Below are 24,241 nucleotides of genomic sequence, written 5' to 3'. Positions count from 1 at the left end.
TTATTGTTAAAATAGTAGCTTGAGTCTCATACTCATGAACTGGGCTTAAACCTAGCTTAATTCAAACTGTTTTCCCTTCTAAGCATTATGGATATTCTGCTCTAAAAATTATTAACTTGGACTTTTTATAAAATGGAGTGCCGCTGGATTGTCACTACTGTGTTCAGCTGGGCTGCTGAAAGGACAAAAGTGATGTGGTACGGTGCCTTCAGAGGATGCATATGGTATGCTGCAGTATCACTACAGTGCAAGGAAAGGCTCAAACATAGCTTCAGTTGATTTCAGTTGGGATGAAGTGGTACGCTTTTGTTTGTAAACAGAGAAACATAAGGTGAGCAGTGTGGCTTTTAAGGCTTTTACCATTTTAGCGCAAAAGCGGCGGGACCTGGTGGGTATCCTAACATATACAACAGCAGTTAGTGGTATCAGCATGATCCATCAGTGTGGTGTGTCCTTGCACGCTCCAGCACTTTTCGTTTTTGTTGAATAGAAATCATGGGCTAATAGAGACAGGAAGATATCTGGAGGATATCTGGTCCAACCTTTGCTCAAAGTATGGCCATCTCTGGAATTACAGTAGGTTTCCCCATCAATTTTTAAATATTACAAGAGACGAAGATGGAGACTCTGGGAAACTACTTCCAACATTTGATTACGCTCATCGTGAGGACTTTTTTGCTTGCGTCTGATCATAATTTCCCTTGCTGCAACTTGTCCATTGCCTCTCATCCTTTTGCCACGTAGCTCCAGGAAGAGACTGGCTCTGCCTCTATCAGATCCTTCCTCAGCCTTCACTTCCCAAGGCTGAGTAAGTAAACCCAGCTCCCCTGGGCCCCTCTTGCACATCATGTTCAGCTGTTGTGGTGGGTCACTGCTGGACTTGCTCCAGTTAGTCAGTGTCTTTACAGACCCAGGACTAGTATTACTAGAACTGTACTAGTATTTCTCTATTGATACGTAACAGTAGGAGACCTGTAATTTGTAATGGAATTGGAGGTATAAAAAGTTCTCAATAAAACTTGATCTTTTCTCAGCGTTATTAGAACATCCCTCAGACCCGTATCGATGTGTAATGCCGTAGTATGCAGCTGTGCGTCATGGTTTTATTTAGCGTGCAGAAGGAAAAGGTAGACGCTGCACATCCTGCCCGGCTTTTATGAGAGGCTGGAGATGTGCAGTCTCTAGTTTGAGCAACACAGAGAAGAATTAATTTCCAAACCAGATGCGTTTTCAGTTTTATATGTATTTGTTTAATTGCCTGCTAAGCAAAGCCCTTTAATACATACAAACAAATCAGTTTAAAAGCAAGAGGGTTCACATCCAATTAGCCTAGTTATCAGGCTCCCGTATCAGCAACAGTGGCTTGAAAAGGTACAAGAAGTGAATAAGACAACAGGTGAGCATATTTTGATTTTTGCATTGTTAAGTTTTCTCTGAATATCAGGGTGGGTCAGAACAGGGTGTACTAGTTCATCTTCACACAAACCAGAAATCTTTCCGTTCCAGTATCTTTAAACTCAGAAGGTTTGATGATACTAAAAACACTCAGTGGTTGCTCAATCAGTATAAATCCACCAATATTCTAAGGCTCTGCCATCAGTCCACCTGAATTATCTTTATCATCTTAATAAGATGCCAGGATACTTGTTTGGTGTGTAAAATGCTATCCAAAGAATGGCATGGAAATCTTGGGAATATAATTCTGGTATCAGTCACTCGTCTATGCTCAGAGAGGGGAAGAAATCTTGTTTTATAAACAGCTGCTTCTCGCTTTCCCTTAATGCTTCTCACTTTCCTTTCACGTTTCATAATACAGCAACTTCGCTCTAAACAGCAATACATGAGAGAGTATTTAGCTCAGTATTTATCTCAGTCAAGCTTTAAAAAGTTTGTTTCTTCATAAAAGCATAATTTGGGGAATCTTTTTTTTTAATGCAGGCCAATTGCTTCATGCTACTGAGGCAGGAAAGGCAAAGATTTGATAATGCTGTCATTTTGGAAGTGCACACAGCGGCTGTATGAAGGCAGCATCATTACACGCAACCAATTATGCAGTTCTCGTGACACAGTTGAGGTGCAGACTGGAGTGCCAGCCAGCCCTACAGCAAAATATGGCATAATGCAAAGGAGTTCTGTTGTAAAATGGTACATCAGGAATTTTATTTTTGTCTAGTTTGTCCTTCCTTCCTCCAAGAGGTTCATTAGTCTCCAGTGAAAGATGCAGTTTGGTTCTTGCCTTTTAAAGAACTATGTCAAGGGGATCATTCTAGCCGCTTTTCATGCAAACACTTGAACACCTGTTTCTCCTTCATTTATCTGCCAAAGGATATTAGTTCAGGATAACGCCTACTGATTTTATGTACTACTGCTATGGCTTTTTTACCTCATAGTAATAAAGGTGAGTACTATAAATGGCTTTTCTGTAGGCCTGAAGCAAAATTATATGTCACAAAATCATAAGATGCATGTGTTTTGTGATAATTTTACTTGAACATTAAGCTAAATTTAAGATGCCATCACATGTAACTGTCATGCTTCTTCACTGTGTATTCATCTGAAATGTACACCACCCCCATATTCTGTGAACCTGCTCTATACTATGGCAAATTCAAATATCTCATACTTAACTAGTTTCAAGTAACCTTGCAATATTTGCAGATTATCAGTGTCATCTTTTCCTGCTGCTTATTTCTCATTTGCAATTATAATCCATGATCTTTCAGCCATCTCCACAGCAACTAATTATGATGGCAGAAATAGACTGACATCTATTGCTATTATGCAACAGAAATAAGTGAACTTTCACAAAAATAAATCATCCAAATCTTACTAATGTAAAAAAAGACCAGGATAAAGTTGGAACAGATGAATATTTAGGTAGATTTAATCATTAAATTGTATTATTTCTTCCCTTACATCTGAATTTTGAAGCTGCTTCATGAATATTTTAATTAATATATTTATAACAATATAATGGCATTTTTATAATCTTCAGAAAAATACTTCAAGGTAGTGTCAACTTTCATCAAACTTATAATTGTACATGGACCAGTGATTTGCAGCCTCTCTGAGTTTTTTCTGTGAAGTATTAGTCAAAATCTGCAGAGCAGCTCAACTTCATTCTCTTTGTTAAAAAACCATCTACAGTCAGGTCATTACCTGATACTGGGCAGAATTTCAGATTTCAGGTTCACATTCCATTGGCACTTCACGTACTGTGCTGTCAGAAAGCAATCAATAATAATTAAGATTTTTCCAACATGAAATATAGCACACACACTTGTATTTCCTATCTCTGAAAGAAAAAAAGTAAAAAAAAAAAAAAGTCTTAGCTTTTTCTGGACTTAATGAATGAAAAATCCTGAAGCCCATGAGGAAAAAGGGTTCTAAGCCTGGATGCCACACTAGCTAGTAAGCTACTTTTGCAACTAGCCCTATACAAGCAATGAAACCTCAACCCATTTTTGTAATTCTAGATGCCAATATGTTGAACTTATATGTTACTTAACAGGTCTGATTTAATCACACAAGAAAAATAGCCTGCCATGCATGGTAAGGAGATAAAATTCAAGTTCCTTTCAAAGGCAAATTAGATGCCTTTGCACATTTCCTAACAATTAGATAATTGAATACAGTGTATAGTTTTGTGTGTTGGGATCGAGAGTGTTTTCTCTGGATTCATTAAATACATCCTTTAAAGATAGATACACTCAAGAACAGACATAGTAGATCAAACAGAAGTCCATGTAGCCCAGTATCTTTTATTGCAGTTATGTTTAGTAAAAGCATGTGCAAGAAGCAGGGTACGTATGTAGTTATCTGCCCCCTCACATAACAAATCAGATTCCAGCACTCAGAAATTCATAAGCCTAAAGCTGCATCCAGATTAAGGAGCCGTGTGTGAATTTATCCTCCATCACTTTGTGTCATTTGAACCCAGTTACACTTTTGGCCTTAATGGATATCTCTTGCAGTTAATTCCACAATGATAAAAGACATTGTGCACAAGCACCTTTTTTCAGATGCACCCTGATCATTTTTTGGGTGCTCTTTATTTTTTGCAATTTATGAATGAGTGAATGACTATTCATGCTATCACAGAATCACAGGATCACAGAATGGTAGGGGTTGGAAGGGATCTTCGGAGATCATCTAGTCCAACCATCCTGCCAGAGCAGGTTCACCTACAGCAGGTTGCACGGGAATGCATCCTGGTGGGTTTTGAATACCTCCAGAGAAGGAGACTCCACAACCTCTCTGGGCAGCCTGTTCCAGTGCTTTGTCACCCTCAAAGTAAAGAAGTTTTTCCTCATGTTACAGACCTCTATTGTATTCCCCATTGGTTGCCCGTTTTCCAGGGTGAAGACTTCTGTTTTGTAGTTTGCTGTCACAGTGTTTGCTCTAGCGTGACCCATGGTCCCGAGGGCAGGCGATGCAGACTGACTCGCATCTCTATAGAGAGATGTTGTTATGGCTCCAGATCTGGAGCAATGGGTTGTGACCATGCTGCAGGAGAGCAGGAGCTCACACTGCTGCCAAAGGCCACCACCCCATGTGTTCAGAAGGCAAAAGCCCTGCTGGCATGAGTTTCCCCTCATCACTAGGTCCGGAAGAGTGCCAGGGCTGTGGGGCTGCTTTGCAAGGTGAGGGCAAGCCAAGGGAGCCCTGTCTGGTGCAGCTCCCACCAGAAGGTTTGTAGAATATGTGTGCTGCTGTTGGCTATCCTGTTTTGTGCCTGCCTTGATTTTTCTTCAAGGGAACTATCTTGTTCATGCATAGCACAGCCTAGGTGACAGTAACCATGTATTTTTGTGAATGTCAGGAGACCAGCACCTTGGTATAAAAGAGATGACAAAAAAATGCAGTTTCACAATTACTCTTTACTCCTGTACAAGCTACACCATCCCTTTAATGATACTTTTTCCATTTTCCGTAATTTTTTTTAGTTTTACTGTATCTTTTTGGAGATGGGTAACCACACTTGCGTAGCTGTAGACTAGTACACTAGCACAAAGGTGCTGTTATTATTTCCTAATAATGCCTAATTTCTGTTTCATTTTTTACTGCCCCAAGCATTAAGATGATGTTTTCAGATAATTCTCTGCAGAGTTTCCAAGTGCTGTCTTCTGAATGGGAATGACTTATTTAGCTGGTTTTACGTGTGTATAGTTAGAGCTACATTTTCCCAAATGTCTTTTTTGCTCTTATCAATGTTGAGTTTTGTCAGATGTCATTTAGTATCATAAGATCTTGTGTAGCTCTTTGCAGTCAGCCTTAGTTTTGACTGCAATCAGCAATTTTTGTTGTCTCCCTATTGCCAGCCTTTCTAGAATGTGTCTTTGTGAAGAAGACAGCTACTCCTGCCCCATCCTTCTGTTTATGTATGGGGCATTCCTCCTTGCTTTTGTCATGGTTTAGGCCAAAATCCACCACTGGGGACCCGAGGGACCCCAGACGGGACCAACAAATGCTTCCCTCTACCCCTCTTCAAAGAGAGAGGCAGAGGAGGAAAAAGATACTTATGAGTTTAGAAGGAACTAAACTACTTTAATAAAATATTAATAATAAAAGAAAAAGATAATGAAAAATATATACAAAACCGTATCAAGCTCCCGAGATGACAATCACGTCACCAGCTGGCACTGGGGCAGTCCCAGACTGGACTCCGTGACAGATGGGAACTGGATTCCAGATCTGGATTCAGGATCGGGTTCAAAGGCAGACAAACAGAGTCCTCCTCAGATGTCAGCCATTGAAGGAAGAGCCTAAACCACGACAGCCCGTGACCCTTTGATCCCTCAGCTTTTATACTGAGCATGAGGCAGATGGGATGGAATACCCTGTTGGTCAGTTTTGGGTCACCTGTCCTGTCCACTCCTCTCTGCAGGTGGGACCCCACTATGCTTTTCCGCTTCCGACCCTCCAACGTGGTAAATAACAAAGTTGGTTGGCCTTGGGGGTTATAGCAATAAGTATAAGCAAGAGCCTCTCTGCATCCCATGCCCGGGCATCAGCTATAAACATTGGTCTTATCACTCTGAGAGAACGAACAGTTTCTGCACAATATGCAGTTAATTTCAGTAGTTAGAAGAGGCCCAGCTAAGAAGCAAAGTTACTGAACAAAATTGGTTCTGTTTTACCTCAAACCAGGACAGTTTTCTACATGTTATTAATCCACTGGGGCATGCTCACTCTTTTCTCATGCAATGTTAATTGTTTTAATGACCTTAACAAGGTGGTCAAACACTGGAACAGGCTTCCTAGAGAGGTAGTCAATGCCCCGTGCCTTTCAGTGTTTAAGAGGCATTTGGACAATGCCCTTAACAACATCCTTTAACTTGGTCAGCCCTGAATTGGTCAGGCCATTGGACTAGATGATCATTGTAGGTTCCTTCCAGCTGAAATAGTCTAGCCTAGTCTAGTCTAGTCTAGTCAAGAAAAGGCTTTTGAAACTCTAAAGGCAGTACCATGCAACAGAGCATCTTCATTCATTGACTTTTATGAACTTCCCACCTCTAACCCAGGATGATTCTTCTCCCATCTCTCTTCTCTTCTAGGTCTCCTATTTATAGCTCTATTCTATGTAGCTTTTCTTAGACTGGTGGTATGAAACCAGGCTCACTGGTCAGTAATTCCTAGGTGACTTTTGGACTCTTAAAAACATCAACCTTATATTTGCCACCTGCTGCTTTTCTATTTTATCTACATTATATGCCACACTTAATAGTTCATATATGATTTCCTGAGGAACGCTGGGAAGAAAACTGCCTGATCTTGGAATTTCACTACTCTTCATTTGATTGATCTCTTTCAGAAGTTCTCCAAGTGACACTTCACTTAGAAAGACTTCCACAGTTCCTTGTAAAGAAGAGTTTCACTCTGTGATTCTGCTGAAGCTCTTCAGGATTAGCACTGCTGTGAAAAATATTTGGCTTGTTTACCATGGCCTTTATCCTTCTGGACCATTGCTTTTAACCTTAGATCATCTATGAATCTACCAATTTTCTGTTTGGTTTTTGACACAATTAACTGTATTAAGTTCTGAACAGTAGAGAGACAGTGGAATACTGAGATATCAGACTGCCATTGTACCTTTATTTTGTACAATACTATGGGCATTTATAATGTGATTACACTGTAAGAAATATGTCAGACAATTATTATATCTCCTTCACTTCACTGTCCTTCCTGCCTGTTGTTTTCTGAATGTGCTCCTTATGTCAATACTTCAGTTCAAAACTGTTATTGTCTAAAGGTGTTTGGTGTCTTCAACTCTGTCTCTCCATCCCAGACAAGAATCATAACTATGTGTCCTGGTTCCGGCAAGGATGGGGTTAATTTCCCCAGGGAGCCGGCAGGGGAGGCAGTATTCCATCCCACGTGACCCGTGCCCCGCTATAAGAGGCGCGAGCCGGGGGGGGGGCAGTCGCCACTCGGGGGCGGGCTGCGGCGGTGCGGGTCCGGTCGGTGCGTTGTGCGGCGGTACTGTAATCGCGTTCTTGTATTCCTTTACCGGTGTTATTGTTTTTCTTTCTTTTCTTTCTTCTTCCCTTTGTCTGTTCTGTTAAATTATAATATTTCAACCCACGAGTTTTGCCCTTTTCTGCCGATTTTTCCCACGGCTGTGGGAGTCGAGCGAGCGGCTGCGTGGGTCTCTGTTGCTGGCTGAGGCCAAACCACGACACTATGTTTCTGCACACACAAAAAAAGCACTAAACTAGCATATAATACTAAGAGTAAAAATGCCTTGTTTTCTCAGATAACTTCAGTACTGTATTTCCTGGAGAGGAGGATAAAACCATTTGGTCTTTGGTTGATTTTTTAAAAAAGGTCTCCTAGTGAAATAATGGAATAATTCATTCTACAGGGCAGGATGGTGCATGCCAAATTCTCCTGAAGCTATTCTGCAGTCATGTTACTGTAACTGAGATCCCAGTCTCTTCCTTTTTCGGTCTGTTGATTCCAGAGGACTGCCATGCATAGTGGAAAGTTTCTTTCCATCTGGGAAAGTTATCTTTTCAGCCAAAAAAAGCAAAAAGTCACACCAAGACTCTAAATGCATAAAACACACAGAAATTGCACACGTGTGGCTTTATTGTAGCTTGAATTATTATCAGCTTCCAAACCAGAAAGTAAACTGCACTATTTTGGGTGATGAGACAATGGTGTTAAAGACACTTTTGAGTTTTTTCAGTATTAAGTCTATTATATACCAACCAGCTAGTGCCATTGCACAAGCTGGAAATATCATCCAATGATAATTGCTGGATGATGTGACAGCTGCAATTTAGGCATCTTTTTATTTTGGAGGAAGTGTCTGTTGCTTTGTGATTCAGTCATTTCTATAATCAAGTATTAAATGAAAGATTTCCTGTTTGGCTCCTAACAGAGGTCTGTGTTGAAGGGTTGATGCCAGTTCATTCTGATAACAAATGCATTTTTAATTTGTGTGTGCTTAGTTGAGGTTTTCTGGTTATGCAAAGTAGTGATGGTTTCCAAGAAGTATTTGAAATCTTAATAGCTTCTCTCTGAAAATGGTGCTAAGCCAACTTCAGATTTAAGTAGGTATTTCTTAGTTGCAAGCTATGCCTTGTAACCTTTATTTTAAATAGGTGTACATGTGGACACAGATATACAACTATCCATCTGCTTTGTGTGTCTGTTTGCGAGGCTGCTGTGTACTAATTATTCCAGTACAAGTGGAAGAACTGTTTCCTAAACTGTAATTTACTACAACAGTATTATAAATACACACTTTGGGTAATGGGCAGGTATTTTTTAAGTTATCCCAAATCCCTGTCTGGGGAAATAGAAGCATCCAGCAGATCAAGCTTTCTTCACTGCACCCAAGATAAGTTTTCATTAGGGAGTAAAGCACTGTTTTTACACATCTTCTGGCTGTGGGTACCAGGGAATACGTGTTTGTAAAGTTACAGCTGTAAGGTGAACTCAAGCTGTAAAACCATCTGCACAGCAGTTTGCTGTTACTATAGAAAGAGTTGTGTTGCTTGTCTGAGTATCGCTCTCTTTTCTGTCTGCAGGGTGATCCTCCCAGGTGCCAAACAAAGGGACCAAATACTGAGCAGTAGTTTGGTTGTCATCTCCTGGTGGTCTGTCCAAGCATTTCTCCTCCCTTCCCATCATCTGCCTGCCATTGTTTTGGTTCTATCTTAATATTTTTCCCCTTTTTTCTGTCCCAGGAAAACTGACTCCTTCACCCTCTAAAAGTTACACTGGAGAATCCAGTTTCCTGACATCTGCTAGACTTGTTTCTGTAAACTGTGCTCTGTATTTTGCCATCTGGATGTGTTGTCTGATGAGGAGCAAATCCAAAAGCAGCAGCTTGCCTGGTTATTTATATCCCATGTGTAAACTCTGTTCTGAGACAATTCTGATCAGCTGCAGAGAGTCACAGGAGTCATTGTCTTAGTCTAGCGATGCCCACCATGCGGATGCTCTGGTTTTTGCTTTGAGGAAGGTCCCTTGAACTATTATGTAGCAGAACATTGCAAACGGAGATTTCTGCTATTACAGATGACGCTGCAGATCCCTACTGCAGTATCATCTGCTTGGGTACCATCTTGTCAGGGTGAGGAGAACACACTGCAGATATCTCACCCAGCTCTTCGCTAATTTGCTTTTAGCATAGTTGTTTGTTGTACGTACAGAAATCTGAGACAGCAAGGTGCCTAAAGCAAGTTGACTCGCTTATAAAAAGCAACCGTTCTTTGGGATGTACAGCTGCTGCTGATGTTCCTACATGTTTCTTTCTTCACAGTAATTTTAGATTGCATCACTCATTTTGGCTGGTTGCAAAAGCTTGATGAGTAGAACCCGTATTCTTACTGTTCCTTTGACGCTACAATTTCTGCATGTTGTGACACAGAAGGCTGTAGGAGAAACCATCATTTCATCTGCTAGTGGTCCATGTGAAGACATGAATGGATCTCGTATCATAAGGATTGCATCAGCTGCCTTCTGCTGGCACTTAGGACATAGCTTCATTGCAGTAAGAACTGTGGTGGTAATAGCTATGATCAATTTATCTTTCATCTAGCTATAGCTACTTAGGGTGCTGGTGGCAGTATGGACTTCAGCATGGGCCGTTCAAGCCTGCCAGGTTTTTTACTTGGATGAAAGACGTCAAATAAGTCAGTACCACCCCCTCATTACTGTTTTTGATGCCTAAATTATATATATATATATTCAGAATGCCCAGGATATGGCTTTTTGTGCTGCAATCAAACTATAATTGCAGAGCAGGAGTACTCTAAGATATGCTATGCTACCTTGTTGCAAATTTTTTTAATTAAGCTACAGAGCCTCACTGTTCATTAAGTTGTGGAAAGCAATACCTGTTGGTGGCTCAACTTTCCAGTTCTTGACCTAGTATTACCTAGGAATTCATGAAAATGCTGTGCTGCAGTTCGGAGGGAAGAGTGGGAAGAATGTATTTTCTTCATGTTTTCAATATTCTGGTTGGCTTTCTGAATTTCTCCCTAACCTGCTGTACGATACTTCTCGTGTGACAAGAAAAGCAATTGTGTAGAAAGGGGATGAAAATGTGAGTCTTTCCACAAGACTATCACAGTTCATTGACACAGTGGAGTTCTGCCGTGCTGTTTATTAGCTGGGCAGTTGAGGGCGGTAGCATTTTTCCTAAGAGGGTCTACAGTCTCATTTTCTTTTCACTTCCATTTTCTTATATTTTTTTCAAACACACACCTTTTGTTGTATTTGTCAAGATTTCTTGTTTCATCTCCTGTTTTCATGTATTCGTCTTCTTCCCGGCTTGCTCTGCTTGGCCTGTGGAATCCATTATGTTGGGTTTCTTTGGATCTAACTTGAAATTTAGTTCTTTCCCTAGGAGGGTAGCTTCTTTGATTGATTTTTTTTCAATCCTTCTGCATGAAAAAATTACAGACCATCTGCATTTCTGATTTCTTTAGTTCAGTTCCTTCTGTTAATTATGGTAGAGCTGGTCAGATTTTATTTCTCTGCCTTTCCATGTATTTGCTGAATTCTTGGTTGTATGTTGCGTTTCTAAGTTGTGTTACTATGCTATGATCTTCTTTGCTTACTGTGGCTTGTAGTATTTTGATTAGCTCCTGCAATTCTATATTTACAGATTTGACTTCACATTTGTTTTTCTCCTGAGTCTGTAGTCTGCTGTAGTCTGGCAGTTTACATATAGTAATGATCAGTATAAATCTAGAGTTTTCTTAAGGCTGATTTCAGCTTCTTCCCCAGTTTTACTTTCTTTCACCATCAGTAAGGAAGAGAGAATTCAATTTTTATCTGTAGTTACCAGGCATGGCGACTGTTACACCTCTTAAACTCTTCTGGTTAGTAACTAAGGATTGAGATTTGATCCTGCATTCTCAAAGGAACGTGTCTATTTTTACTGTGTGATTTCACAGACTTGCCTGTCACTAGTGAAGATTTACTGTGCTCCTGGTCCAGTGCTTCTAACTGGAGATGGACTGGTATCCTGAGTTGATCTGAATTTGACTAGAAGCAAGATGCCCTAATATTGTCTTCTCTGTGTTTTAAGTGGTCATAATATAAAATAAATCCAGTTGTACTTACAAGACTGGAAATAAAATAAAATTAATAGAGTTTGGTTTTTTATTTTGGCCTCTTTTTCCTGTTAATTTATTTGTCTTAGTTATAGATTAGCAAATTTTAAGTTTAGAAGGATCATTTATTTGCCTAGCATTTTGGCCACTGGTGACAGAACAGCTGCTGTTAATGCTTTTCTACTGATGCGGGAGGTGATGAGCCAAGCTGTTTCAACTTTTCTGTACCTCACTTTTCCACCTCCATAATGATACTGGTTTGCTTCTAGAGTGTTTTGAGTTACTCCTCCCATGGGACATCAATGCTGAATATTGTTCCTGTTTTATTAGTTTGTCATGTAGCACATGCCACAGAAATTTTCCAAATGATTCATTTCATGAAAGGGATTTATCTGGATAACCACTGTAGCAGCACCTGATTTGGAGAGGTATTTGCAATTATTTTTTTTTAAATGGAGCTTAGCTTCTAATACGCATACCTGTTTTCTGCTGATGTTAATTTCTTTTGTAATGTCATAGAACAGGAGTGCTAGGCTACAGTCAGAACAAGAAATGTCCCGTGTGGACATCAGAGACAAAAAATGGGCTCCTAATCCTTTCTAGATAGTAATCTGAGTCAGATTTTGTAGATGGTACTGTTATAGGAAAACCTAGGCTGAGATTAGAGAGACGCAAAACTTCTGGAAGGAATTTAAGATCTCAAAGATTTAAAAAAACTGTTGGAATGTTTTTTCTTCCCTCAGGCTTCAAGAGACTTATAAGTGTTTGAAGCCAAGCAAAATTCATATTTAGCACTGAGCAAAGGAAAACAGTTATTTCAACCAAGCTACGTTTTGGCATTGGTCAAACCCCAAGCTCACAGCAGCGATGCTGGGTGTCATGCCACAGCTATTGAAACGATCCCAAAATTAACAGAGCTCTGTGTGAGTTGACACATCTACATTTTCCTCAGATCTGACTGAGACGTTCACCTACAGCAGCATTTTTTTTCTTAAAACTACCCTTTCAGTCTCTTTTGATTTCAGGAGTGGATTCAGCCATAATTTTATGCTTCTTTATCTCAGGTACTCACCCTTATCTTTCTTTATGGTCAGTAAAGACTAACAGGCACTTCCAAGGTGCAGTTCAGACTGTTTTAGGTACTTACATTAGGCTGAGGTCAACAATGCCCAAGAATTGCTCAGAGGCAGAAGTCTACACTGTAAAAATTTGTATCAGATGAATCCTGCTCCATTTGATTATCAAGAAAGTCTACATAGTTGGAAGAATTTCAAGATGATGTAACATGTTTTGATACATACTCTATCACATCTGAAAATCTTGCCTTCCTTACAAGTCTAAAGGAAACGTTGATGGTTGTTTATCTTAACACTGTGCAAAGCAATTGGTTTACTTGTTTTTAATTATTCAGATCTGAATTATTAGCAAAGCAAATTTCTGCCTGTTGAATCCAAATATAATTGATACACCAGAAAGCTTCTGCTCTAAGCTCCATTCCTGTAATGACCTTTGCTTCCTAAAATCATCATGAAAATTATAGTGGCCTTTGAAAGGAAGGATTCATGCAAAGCAACCCCCAGTGCTTTTTAAGACAAAGGCCAAGGGCAGCCTCAGAATAAAACAAGGATAAGATTCAACTGACTAGCACAGACTGGGTTTTAGTTTCGCTTGTCAGATGAGAAGAAAGGGCAGGACTTATTTAATTTGCCCCTTGGTTTAAGCAGCAACATGACAAGTTATGCAAAAGGGACCGGTTTATTGTCATACAGATAGAGGTTGGAAGAGTTCACCTGAGATGTTTTGGTCTTGGAGGGAAGGCAGGGAAGGACAGAAAGGTTACCTGTCCTGACTACGTAAACGCCTCTTTGGCTGGTTAATGGAGCAGCAGAAGCACTTGGCACAGAAGCAGTGGTGAGCTTCACCTTCTCAGCTGAAGGAGCAGCCCACAATCACTGCCATCGTGGAGCACAGTACCTTATTAAAGGAATAAAGACAAAACTGTACTTGATTTCCAGAACGGAGGGGCAGGAAATCTTCCTGACCCTGTCAAGGCTTTACTGATCTTAATGGGTCTGCCACAGAGAAAATCTCTGCTTGAAAAGCGGAGGGGTGCTGCTCCTGAGGGACGAGTTCAACAATACCAGCTCAGAAACATTAATAAAAACATTACCCACTGTTTCTTCATCAGAGCTTAAAAGAAACAGTGTACTGCAGAGCACACTGGCAGAATCTGTACACTTATACCATAAAATACACATACGGTCATTTCTATAAAATAGTAACTGAGAGTTGCTTGGAGAATGCATGGATTTTTTAAGTTAACCAGTTTCTGGCATAAGTAGACCCCATAAAGAGGGCTTAATGCTTATTTCTAATCTCCTGGAAGATTGTACGAATGAAAAAAATGAGGTTAATCACCAAGGAAAATCACCAATGAAGTAATACATCTTTTGTTAAATAATAATTATATTTAATTTTTCCCCATCACTAAATTTACAATGTTCTCACGAATCAAGTATTAATTCAGAGGTTTTTATTTATCCTGTGCTGTGAATGGATCCCTTCTCAGTGGAGAGTGAATGAATTTATTTTGTATCAGCTTTCTGCTTGAAAAGAAAATCCTTCGTAAAAGAACTGGCAATCTTTGCCAGAGAAATCCAGACCGAGTGAAGCATTTCATTGTTCAGGCTGTTAGATCCTAATGAGTTCTGCATCTAAGCGCCTGTGATTTTTTTTCTATCTGATCCAGCAGTAGCACGTCAGTTTATGCACTTAAATGTATAAGACTTGTTTGGGAGGAAGATTTGTATTAAAGGAAGACAGCATGTTCCATAGTTTTAAAATAACATCTGTTATTATCATTCAGTGCAGCTCTTAGCCCAGCATGCCCTTCCTCTAAATATCTTATTAATTAAACTGGCTTAGTAGGAAAATAATTAATACTTTAAGTCCTGTACCTACTTAGAAAGGATTTAGGAACTGAAAAAATTGTTTTAGTCTGAGCTTCAAACCGGAGGGTTGTGGGTTTTTTTCATTCTTGAGCAGAAGCGGATTACAACTAAAAGGGAGTGTCTGAAAAGCCTGTGTGTGTACAGTCTTCCAGAAATATATCTTCTATCTTCGAAATTCTGCTAGAATGCAAAAATAGTCCATGACTTTGAGGAATCTTGGTCAATACTTGAGTGTCTTCCCCAGCACAGGTTTTGAGAGACGCTCCTGCACTTGAAAATGTCCTGTTAGCCCTGTTTAGCACTTGATCCCCCAGAAGTCTTATTTCCAATCCACAAAATTATTGTGTTTCCTACCACTGCTTTAATAATGTGATGGGACTTCCTAGCCATGGAGTCGGTAGTAGCGCTGCTACTTGCGTAGCTAGTGATTGACTAGGCAGGAGGGTGAGATGGTGATCCCAGGTGGGTGCCGGTGAGTTTGTGTGTAAAATGTGAATCTGTTACTTAGCTATTTAAGGTAAAATACAGAAAAAGCAGTATTTGTCCATGTCCTTGTTTTGTGAGCAGTGCTGCCGTCTATACGCAGAAACTGCTGCTTTGTTGCGGTTTTACCCAACTCGATTTCCCACTGAGGAACAAGCTGGGACAGGCTGGGTCCTCTTCGCTCCTCACACTAGCAGAAAATTTTACTTTCTCAGACCTATTAGAAAAGGTGTTGGGTGCCACCAAAATGCTCTTTAGTCAGGGTTTTCACCATTTCTTTGGTGGGAGAAAGCTCTGGAGTTAGCAGTAGCTTGTTTTGGCTTTTTGGAGGGGGCAGGGATAGCTGTTAAGGAGGAAGGGGGGAAAGCTTTAAATACTGTACTAGAACAGGGCGCCTCCAGTGCACAGAGAAGGCAGGTTGGGGACCAGTCTGCAACGTGACTCCAGAGTCTGATTGTTGAGAATTTCTTTTTGGAAGCCTATTAAAAACTTAGAAATCGAAGTTTCATTGAAAGTCAGTGAGGTGCCTGAAGGGCTTCATCAAATGGGGCTAAGGCACTCTGGAAAATGCTGTGGCTGTTGTGTTAACAGCCTCAAAAATAAAACTGTCGCTGGCTAATGGGTATGGGGTCTTGTGCCTCAGCAAAGGGACCTGCATTAATTCTGATCGATGCTGAAGTACAGGGGGTGTGTTTAGGGGAGACCAGCGTTTTTATTAGCTACTGACTGTACCGACTGACCTTCTTTGTGCTGAAGAATATCTATTCAAAACTGATTTTAAAAATGGGGAAACCTAAATTTATCCTATGGAAAAGGGTGATGCAAAGCCAGCCCTGCTCATACCAAGCTGTGCATATCTGACAGCAAATAAGTTGCCATGAATGCAGTGTGTCAGTATAAGTATAGCTAATTCACCATGTATACTGTGCCCCTGGGGAACAGCCAACGTGCAGCAATGCCAGAAAAGGTTACACCCTCATGTTTTCAGGGACGGAGAGGGGGTTTCGGAGCCTCATTTTGCTTTAAATATGCCTTGAGCAGACAGGAGATGCTAAGTCCCAGTTCATTTGTGTGTGCATGCATCTGCGCTGGGTCTGAAAGGGGAGCATATGGCAGAAGCGATTCGCCCTTGACTGTGCCTCTTTTTTGGCAGGCAGAGGCTTGTTTCTCGCAGAGCACATGTAGTCACAGCCACTCCTGCACATCACTTCTTGCGCCCCTTGCTTGCTGGCTTTCAGCTCTTTGCCTGAATGCATGTCCTTTGTGGTGTTTTGGTTAATTGGACATTGTTTTAATTACTGCTGAACTAAACAAACATGAAATTTCTATCTGTCGTTTTGCCGCCCCAGTGACCATGGTCTCCAAGCAGGCAATACAGGACTCGAGTTCTTCAAACCTGGTGTAAATTGTAGTGGCTCTCATGGAGTTGCCCTCATTTACACCTTTTTTGGGGGGAAAACACCCCTCCAGGAAGGAGAAGGCTCCATTAAACAGCTCTTTTTTGGCATAGTCCCAAACACCTTGCTCTGCTGTCACTGGTGTTAATGGGAAACAAGCCTTGGCTTCGGGGCAGCAGAGGTGCCAGTCCTTTTCCATGGCCTGGGGACAGTCCATGACCATGTCTTTCATTGGTGTGATCCTTCACGTTGCCTCTTTTCTTACTTTCCCCCTCCAGTTTCTGCACTAATTGCCTTTTTCTCCCTTTGCTGTCTAATTCTCCACAGCAGTGCTTCAGCTGTGTCAAAATTAAGCAGTGGGAGTGCAGGCATGCCCTCAGATTGGTCAGTCTATAGTCATTTCTGTCAATAATGGCCACGCTGCAGCAGCAGGCAGATTCTCTGGACAGCCAGTAACCTTTATTTTGAGATGCTAATTTGCCACTGACTTGAAGAGAAGAAAAAGCATTTTTAAATGCCTTAAAAGGCATAGAGCCTTTTAAAACAACCATTTCCCTTCTTTTCTGTTTATATTGACCCTTCTCTTTTGCTTACAGCTTTGGAAAGAAAAATATCAATGAGGCAAAGCAGAGAGGAGCTTATAAAACGAGGAGTGCTGAAAGAAATTTTTGATAAAGGTAAGTGTTCTTTTCACAATATTAAATTGACATCCCATATAGTTTTGTGGCTAGATGGTAAATTATTGTAACATTAAGGACTGGGAATACAGTTCTGAATTGCAGGACTGTGCAGAATAAGGTCTCCAAACATCTCTCTTGAATTCACTGTGGGCTGGCCCTCCCCATTGGATACATGTGATAGTTATCTCACAAATAAAACTGAAAGCAAATCAGCAATATAAAGCAGTAGAAATATAAATTACAGCAGCGTGCAAGAGTCACTTGCTGCAAAACAGCGAGGCATCCAGACTGGGGGGAGATGGAATGGGTCTGCGCCTGCATGTGTTATCATTGTCTGGTTGAGTCACTCTGGGATTTTCTGTTGTGGAAAAGGGAAACATTTACAGGTTTTGGATACTGGCAAGCACAGAACAGTGCACATTCCCTTGAAACAGCTCAGAAGACATAATAATTCCTTGTTCAGGATAATTAATTTGTTGAGTTGCTAATGTATTATTTATGCAAAATGCCATTGTTTTATAAACACCATTGTTTTACATTGGTAATGCAACACATATTTGACATCTATTACATGTCTGTCTTTAACCACAGCTTTTATTTGTTTTGCTGCTTCCCTTGTCAATAACTAAGGCAATGAATTCAGCAAATTCTATAAAGATATGCCAAAGTTCCCTCTTAATTTCAATAGAACTTTTGCATGTGCTTTAAAGCCTTGTTAATTCAAAGTCTAAAAGTCTTTAACAATACCAGTACAAAATCTGTTAGAAGTCAATATAAGTTATAAACTTTCACAGATACCGAAAGAGGGTAGATTTTGGTTAGCTATTAGGAAGAAATTCTTTACTATCAGGGTGGTGGAACAGGTTGCCCAGAGAAGCTGTGGATGCCCCATCCCTGGAGGTGTTCAAGGCCAGGCTGGATGGGGCTTTGAGCAACCTGGTCTGGTGGAAGGTGTCCCTGGCCGTGGCAGGGGGGTTGGAACTAGATGATTCTGTGATTCTATGATATTTGAAGTAGGGTCTACCTCGTGAAGTCTGGAGCATTTAAATCTGCTACCTACTTTTTTAGTCTGGCTTATTGGGAATATTATTATTATTTACTAACCCAAATTGTTTATTTTTTTAATTGAAAAAAAAAAAAAAAAACATGGCAAAACCAGAGAAGTATGCTGCTTGTCATTAAATTCTACAGTTGTTACCCATCGCATATTTTAGATGCTGCTAGTCCTTTAGATCTAACACTGGCCTGCTGCCTTGGAAGTCATCCTAGATGCAACTTCAGGGTAGAACCAACACCTGGCAAAAGGTTTGCTCTTCTCACTGCCTTCGGTTGTCCACGTTTTGCAGTGTGACTCAGATGGGATACACGGCCATGAGGCAGGCATCCCTGCAGCCAGCGAGGCACAGTCCAGGCTGTCACACCAGGTGTGTCGCAGCCCAGGGGAGGCCAGGGCATAGCTGCCCGTTCAGTGCCCTGGCCAGCTCAGAAGACAGCCTTCAGTCACACTTCCATCTGGGGTGTGCCCTCCTTCATCCCTGCCTCACATCCCACACACAGCTGCTTTCTAACCCACGCCTACATACACCTAAAGGCCTCCCCAGGAAAAATCTTTTCTGTGCAGCCTGACCCTGCCCTCTGTGTTGAAACTTGGGGAGTTTTCCCCTGCTTTGCTACCAAAGCACTGCAGCTTTCTCCATTCATCAAATAACACTGTAGTTTGTAATGTTCCATGTCATCTTGTGAAACAGATGCTAAGCTGTCTGGAGGTCTTCATCTGAAAAAAGAAGTTAATTCATCTTTATAGTCATTTTTAACCTTTTCATATCAGAAAAAGCTGGTATGAAATACTTGTTGCTTCTTCCTATTGCGAGTGCAAAAAGCAGAGACATTAGACTTTTTCACTGTCAGGTGCCCGCTAAAAGGGAAACTGTAACGCAAAACAACTGGACTTCTTATTCACTGTCCTGCATTATTTCCTGCTGGTTGCAAACGCAGAAGCTAAGAATTGGTACCCCTTCTAGAAAGAAAGAGGTAGGGCAGAGAGGAAAGTGCTAATACACAAGTATTGTAGCAGTGATCAAGTAGCTTTGATGATTTAAGGATACGAGTAAGGCAAGATTTGTAGAGCAAAAGCAATATTTCCTTCAGTGGTGTAATAATCTGAGAGTAATTCTAATAAAGGGTATTGTATCTCACTGCAAACCTTAAGTGGAAGTAACATTTTCCTTGTAATTCCCATAGGGGAATCTCTAATCCTTCAAGAAAACACAGCGGACTTTAGCACTTCATAGCAAAAGGCTTTATTTGATGATGGTAGCACCTTCCATGCCAAGAGGCATCTTGCATAGACAATAGGTGTAACCATAATGTTAAATCTCTTTGTCTCCCTTCCTAAGAGAAGGACAAAGCAGACAGAATCAGCCTGTGAATGAGTAATTTTGCCATCTTCTTTCTTAAAAAAATCCATACAGATCAAAGGAAACTTAATATGGATAGACTGACCCAAGAGCAAAAATTCTGGAGCTTGCAGTGTGCTTAGTATTGGTTTCATTATATCTTCTATGTTGAAGAAAAACAGAATTAGCAAGTTTGTTCACCTGCTGTGTAAAATGACACTCTGACCTGTTTGCTGCAGGATTTGCTGGCTTTTCAGAGGACTTTGTGTCATCCAGCAGGTGAAGGTTAGCAGAGCGCAGTAAGCCACAGTGTTTACACATGGGAGAGTCACTGCAGTCCGGCTGCTATATTTGGGAAACAAGAAATGCTTTTATCACTTCAGTGACCCCCATGCTTAAACTAGTCAAGTGAAACCACTCCAGACTGAACTTCAGAGTTCTTTTCTTGGCAAGGGCCAGACTCACGACCAAATCAGTTTCTGTCATCTTCCATTTACAAGGTTCTGTGACTTGAGTCCTTTGCGGAGAGCCAGCAAAACTGCCACCTTGGACTTCCGAAGGGCAGACTTCAGCCTGTTTAGGAGCATGGTCGAGAGTGTCCCTTGGGAGGCAGTTTTGAAGAGCAAAGGTGCCCAGGAAGGATGGGCATACTTCAAGCAGGTGCTCTTAAAAGCACAGGAGAAGGCCATCCCCTTGTCTCGAAAAACAAGCAGATCGGGAAGAAGACCAGCCTGGCTAAATAGAGAACTTTGGTTGGACCTCAGGAAAAAAAGGAAAGTTTACATTCTCTGGAAAAGGGGGAAGGGAGTTGGCAACTTATGAGGACTATCAAGATATAACAAAGCTATGTAGGGGGAAAATGAGAAGGGCCAAAGCTCACTCAGAACTCAGCTTGGCCACTGCAGTTAAAGACAATAAGAAGAGATTCTTTGAGTATATCAATAGAAAAAGGAAGACTAGGGAAAATGTAGGCCCACTGGTGAATGAGACAGGTGCCCTAGTGGTGGAGGACACAGAGAAGGCAGAGTTACTGAATGCCTTCTTTTCTTCGGTCTTCACTGCTAAAGCTGTCCCTCATGAATCCCATACTCTGAAGGAAAAGGGGAAGGTCTGGAGAGAGGAAGATTTTCCCTCAGATGAGGAGGACCGTGTCAGAGACCACTTGGCCAAGCTGGACATTCACAAGTCCATGGGCCCTGATGGCATGCACCCGCGAGTGCTGAGAGAGCTGGCGGATGTTATTGCTAGACCACTCTCCCTCATCTTTGAACGGTCATGGAGAACAGGAGAGGTGCCTGAGGACTGGAGGAAGGCTGACATCACTCCGATCTTCAAAAAAGGCAAGAAGGAGGACCCAAGGAACTACAGACCAGTTAGTCTCACCTCTGTCCCTGGGAAGGTAATGGAGCGACTCATTCTGGATGTCATCTCCAAACACGTTGAGGAACAGGAAATTATTGGAAGTGGTCAACATGGATTTACCAAGGGTAAATCATGCTTGACCAATCTGATAGCTTTCTATGATGTTATAACTGGTTGGCTGGATAAGGGGAGAGTCGTAGATGTCATCTACCTTGACTTTAGCAAGGCTTTTGACACTGTCTCCCGTAACATCCTCATTAGGAAGCTGAGGAAGTACGGGCTAGATGAGGTGACAGTGAGGTGGATTGAGAGTTGGCTGCGGGACAGAACTCAGAGGGTTGTGATCAGCGGCACAGAGTCTAGCTGGAGGCCTGTAACCAGTGGTGACCCCCAGGGGTCAATACTTGGTCCAATTTTGTTTAATATATTCATTAATGACCTGGATGAGGGGACAGAGTGTATCCTCAGCCAGTTTGCTGATGATACCAAACTGGGTGGGGTGGCTGACACCCCAGAAGGTCGTGGTGCCATCCAGCGTGACCTGGACAGGCTGGAGAGCTGGGCAGAGAAGAACCTAATGAGGTTCAAACAACAAAAGCAAGTGCAAGATCCTGCACCTGGGGAGGAAGAATGCAAAGCACCAGTATAGGTTAGGGGCGGACCTGCTGGGAAGTAGCTCTGAGGAGAAGGATCTGGGGGTTGTGGTAGACAGTAAATTATCCATGGCTCAGCAATGTGCCCTTGTTGCCAAAACGGCCAATGGAATCCTGGGCTGCATAGGGAAGAGTGTGGCCAGTAGGTCGAGGGAGGTCACTCTCCCCCTCTACTCTGCACTGGTGAGGCCACAACTGGAATACTGTGTCCAGTTTTGGGCTCCCCAGTTCAAGAGGGACAGGGAACTGCTGGAGCAAGTCCAGCGAAGGGCAACTAAGATGATTAAGGGCTTGGAGCATCTCCCTTATGAGGAAAGGCTGAGAGAGCTGGGACTCTTTAGCCTGGAGAAGAGAAGGCTGAGGGGAGACCTTATTATGGCGTACAAGTATCTAAAGGGTGGGTTGAAGGAGGATGGAGCCAGGCTCTTTTCAATGGTTCCCAGTAACAGGACGAGGGGTAATGGGCACAAGTTAGAACACAGGAAGTTCCGTTCAAATACACGGAAACACTTCTTTACGGTGAGGGTGACGGAGCACTGGCACAGGCTGCCCAGGGAGGTTGTGGAGTCCCCTTCTCTGCAGATTTTCAAGACCCGCCTGGATGTAGTCCTGAGTAATGTGCTGTAGGCAATCCTGCTTTAGCAGGGGAGTTGGACTAGATGATCTCTAGAGGTCCCTTCCAACTCTGAAAATTCCGTGATTCCATGAGTCTTCTGAAAATGTAGGCAAAGATTGTAATATTTTCAAATACTGTGTACTTTTGGAAAAACAGTAATTTGAAGAAGTATCTGATGAAGCACCTGCTGTTCTAATAGTTTGTGGGCAGGCAGTGCCGAGAAGTTAAAAATAACGCTTCCACCTGCAACTCAGAACATACCACAGCATTTAGAAGAACTCACATTTTTGCTATAGTATTGCTCCAACACATAGATAAACAGCTTTGATTTTTCACGTGAAGGTGTAACTATCCCCAAAGCATCTTTAGAATTGCCCGCTGTTCCATGGTGCCAGTCAAAGAATTAGATCTACTTGTAGTATTTTGATACCTATTCTTTTATCTGAACATAGATGAGATTGCCTGTAGTGTCATAGTTTAACCCCAGCCGGCAACCAAGCACCACGGTGGGATGGGGGAGAGAATTGGAAGGGTAAAATGAGAAAACTCGTGGGTTGAGAACAAAGGCAGGTAAAGCAAAAGCCACGCATGCCAGCAAAGCAAAACAAGGAAGTAATTCGCTGCTTCCCGTCAGCAGGCAGATGTTCAGCCAGCTCCAGGAAAGCAGGGCTCCATCATGCATAACGGTTACTTGGGTAGACAAACACCGTAAGTCCAAACATCCCCCCCTTCCTTCTTCTTCCCCCAGCTTTATATACTGAGCATGATGTCATATGGCACGTAATATCCCTTGGTCAGTTGGGGTCAGCTGGCCATCTGTTTCTCCTCGCAACTGTTTGTGCGCCCCCGGCCTACTCACTGGTGGGGCGGTGTGAGGAGCAGAAAAGGCCTTGACTGCTCAGCAGCAACCAAAACCATTAGTGTTTTACCAGCACTGTTCTCATCCCAAATCCAAAACACAGCACTACACCAGCTGCCAGTAAGACAGTCAACTCCATCCCAGCCAAAACCATGACATCGTAGTGAGAAATTTCTGAATATGAGTGCGTACTGATTGCTTGCTACTGAGACGATGGTGCAGTGGTTCTGCAAGGAAGCATGGGCAGTCTTCATCTTTTATACTTTGTATTTTTGTACTCTCTATCTAATCAAAATGATGGATTTAGACCCAAATTTCAGGTTACCTAAATCCTGACAGGATTCAGAAATGCGGCACTTATGTGCTAAGGCAGGTTCTGTGGCAGTATGTGAGCTTAAGTTTGAAGAAGTGGCTTTGGTAATGGAGCAAGGAGAAAGGCATGGCAGCCACCGGAGAGCCAGTTGTGCTGCAGTTTCAATATGTTGAAAGGAATCAAACTCCTCCAGAAGCAGGTAGGACATTCATATGTCAGCCTGTCTCAAACTCCACAGGATCCCCAAAATCAGGGGTCTGCTGAGACTGAAATCAAGGAGGATCCTAGCCACTGTGCTAAGGTAGCCACCAAGGTTAGGAAACAGCCCTGGGGACAGGTCTTGACCACATGCAAGAACACTCAGTTTTCCATCCCCTAGCCCATGGGGGCCATTGCAGAGAAGGACATGATTTTTTCTCTGCCATTCCTAGCCTTTGCCATTGAGAATGCTTGCCTGGACAGTCTTACTTGAGAGTAGGCAAGTACTGAAGGAGACAACCCAAAGTGGAAAATAACTCAGGATTTCGAACTTTCCTCATGATTTTTGACTTCCTTAACCATTTGTCTGTGGAAGGAGCGCATGAGCGTGGCACTTTTCAGACATGCAAGAAGTTCCCTTGCTCAAGAAGTTCCCTTGCTCAAGGTGTTCAGAGTGAAAAGATACAGTGAGAGGGTAGGCAGAGCTCCAACATAAAGAAACAACAAAAGGACCGCTTTGTACCAGTCAGCATGATGCACTGTGGGCTGCTTCGCACCAGGTAATTTTTTAAAAGTACCTGGAAGTGGAAATGGCAGGTGAGTTCAGGAGTACAAACCATGCTTAGGGGCCACATGTTTTGAACATATCATCTGTGCATTTCTGGGCTGTCACCCCATGCTGTTATTTTCAAATGCTAAGGTGAACCAAAGCGTCTGGGTAGAGTCCTCTGCATCAGAGATTTTCCTCTGAGGT

At 42.0% G+C, this 24,241-nt stretch overlaps 1 protein-coding gene across 1 annotated transcript in view; it reads left to right on the top strand.

Moving 5' to 3' along the window:
• Positions 1-24,241, top strand: part of PHACTR1 (phosphatase and actin regulator 1) — a gene marked incomplete at its 5' end in the record, with an annotated part of 317,672 nt that overhangs the window by 222,332 nt on the left and 71,099 nt on the right. Inside the window, one exon of the mRNA XM_082479822.1 lies at positions 17,007-17,087. Coding sequence (XP_082335948.1) covers positions 17,007-17,087 — 81 coding nt within the window. The remainder of the gene's footprint in view (positions 1-17,006; positions 17,088-24,241) is intronic.

This window comes from Vanellus vanellus (genome assembly GCF_965231255.1).
Source record: "Vanellus vanellus genome assembly, chromosome: 2".
NCBI lineage: Eukaryota > Metazoa > Chordata > Aves > Charadriiformes > Charadriidae > Vanellus > Vanellus vanellus.
Note: the sequence above shows the minus strand (reverse complement) of the source record. Positions and strands in the feature narration are given on the sequence as shown.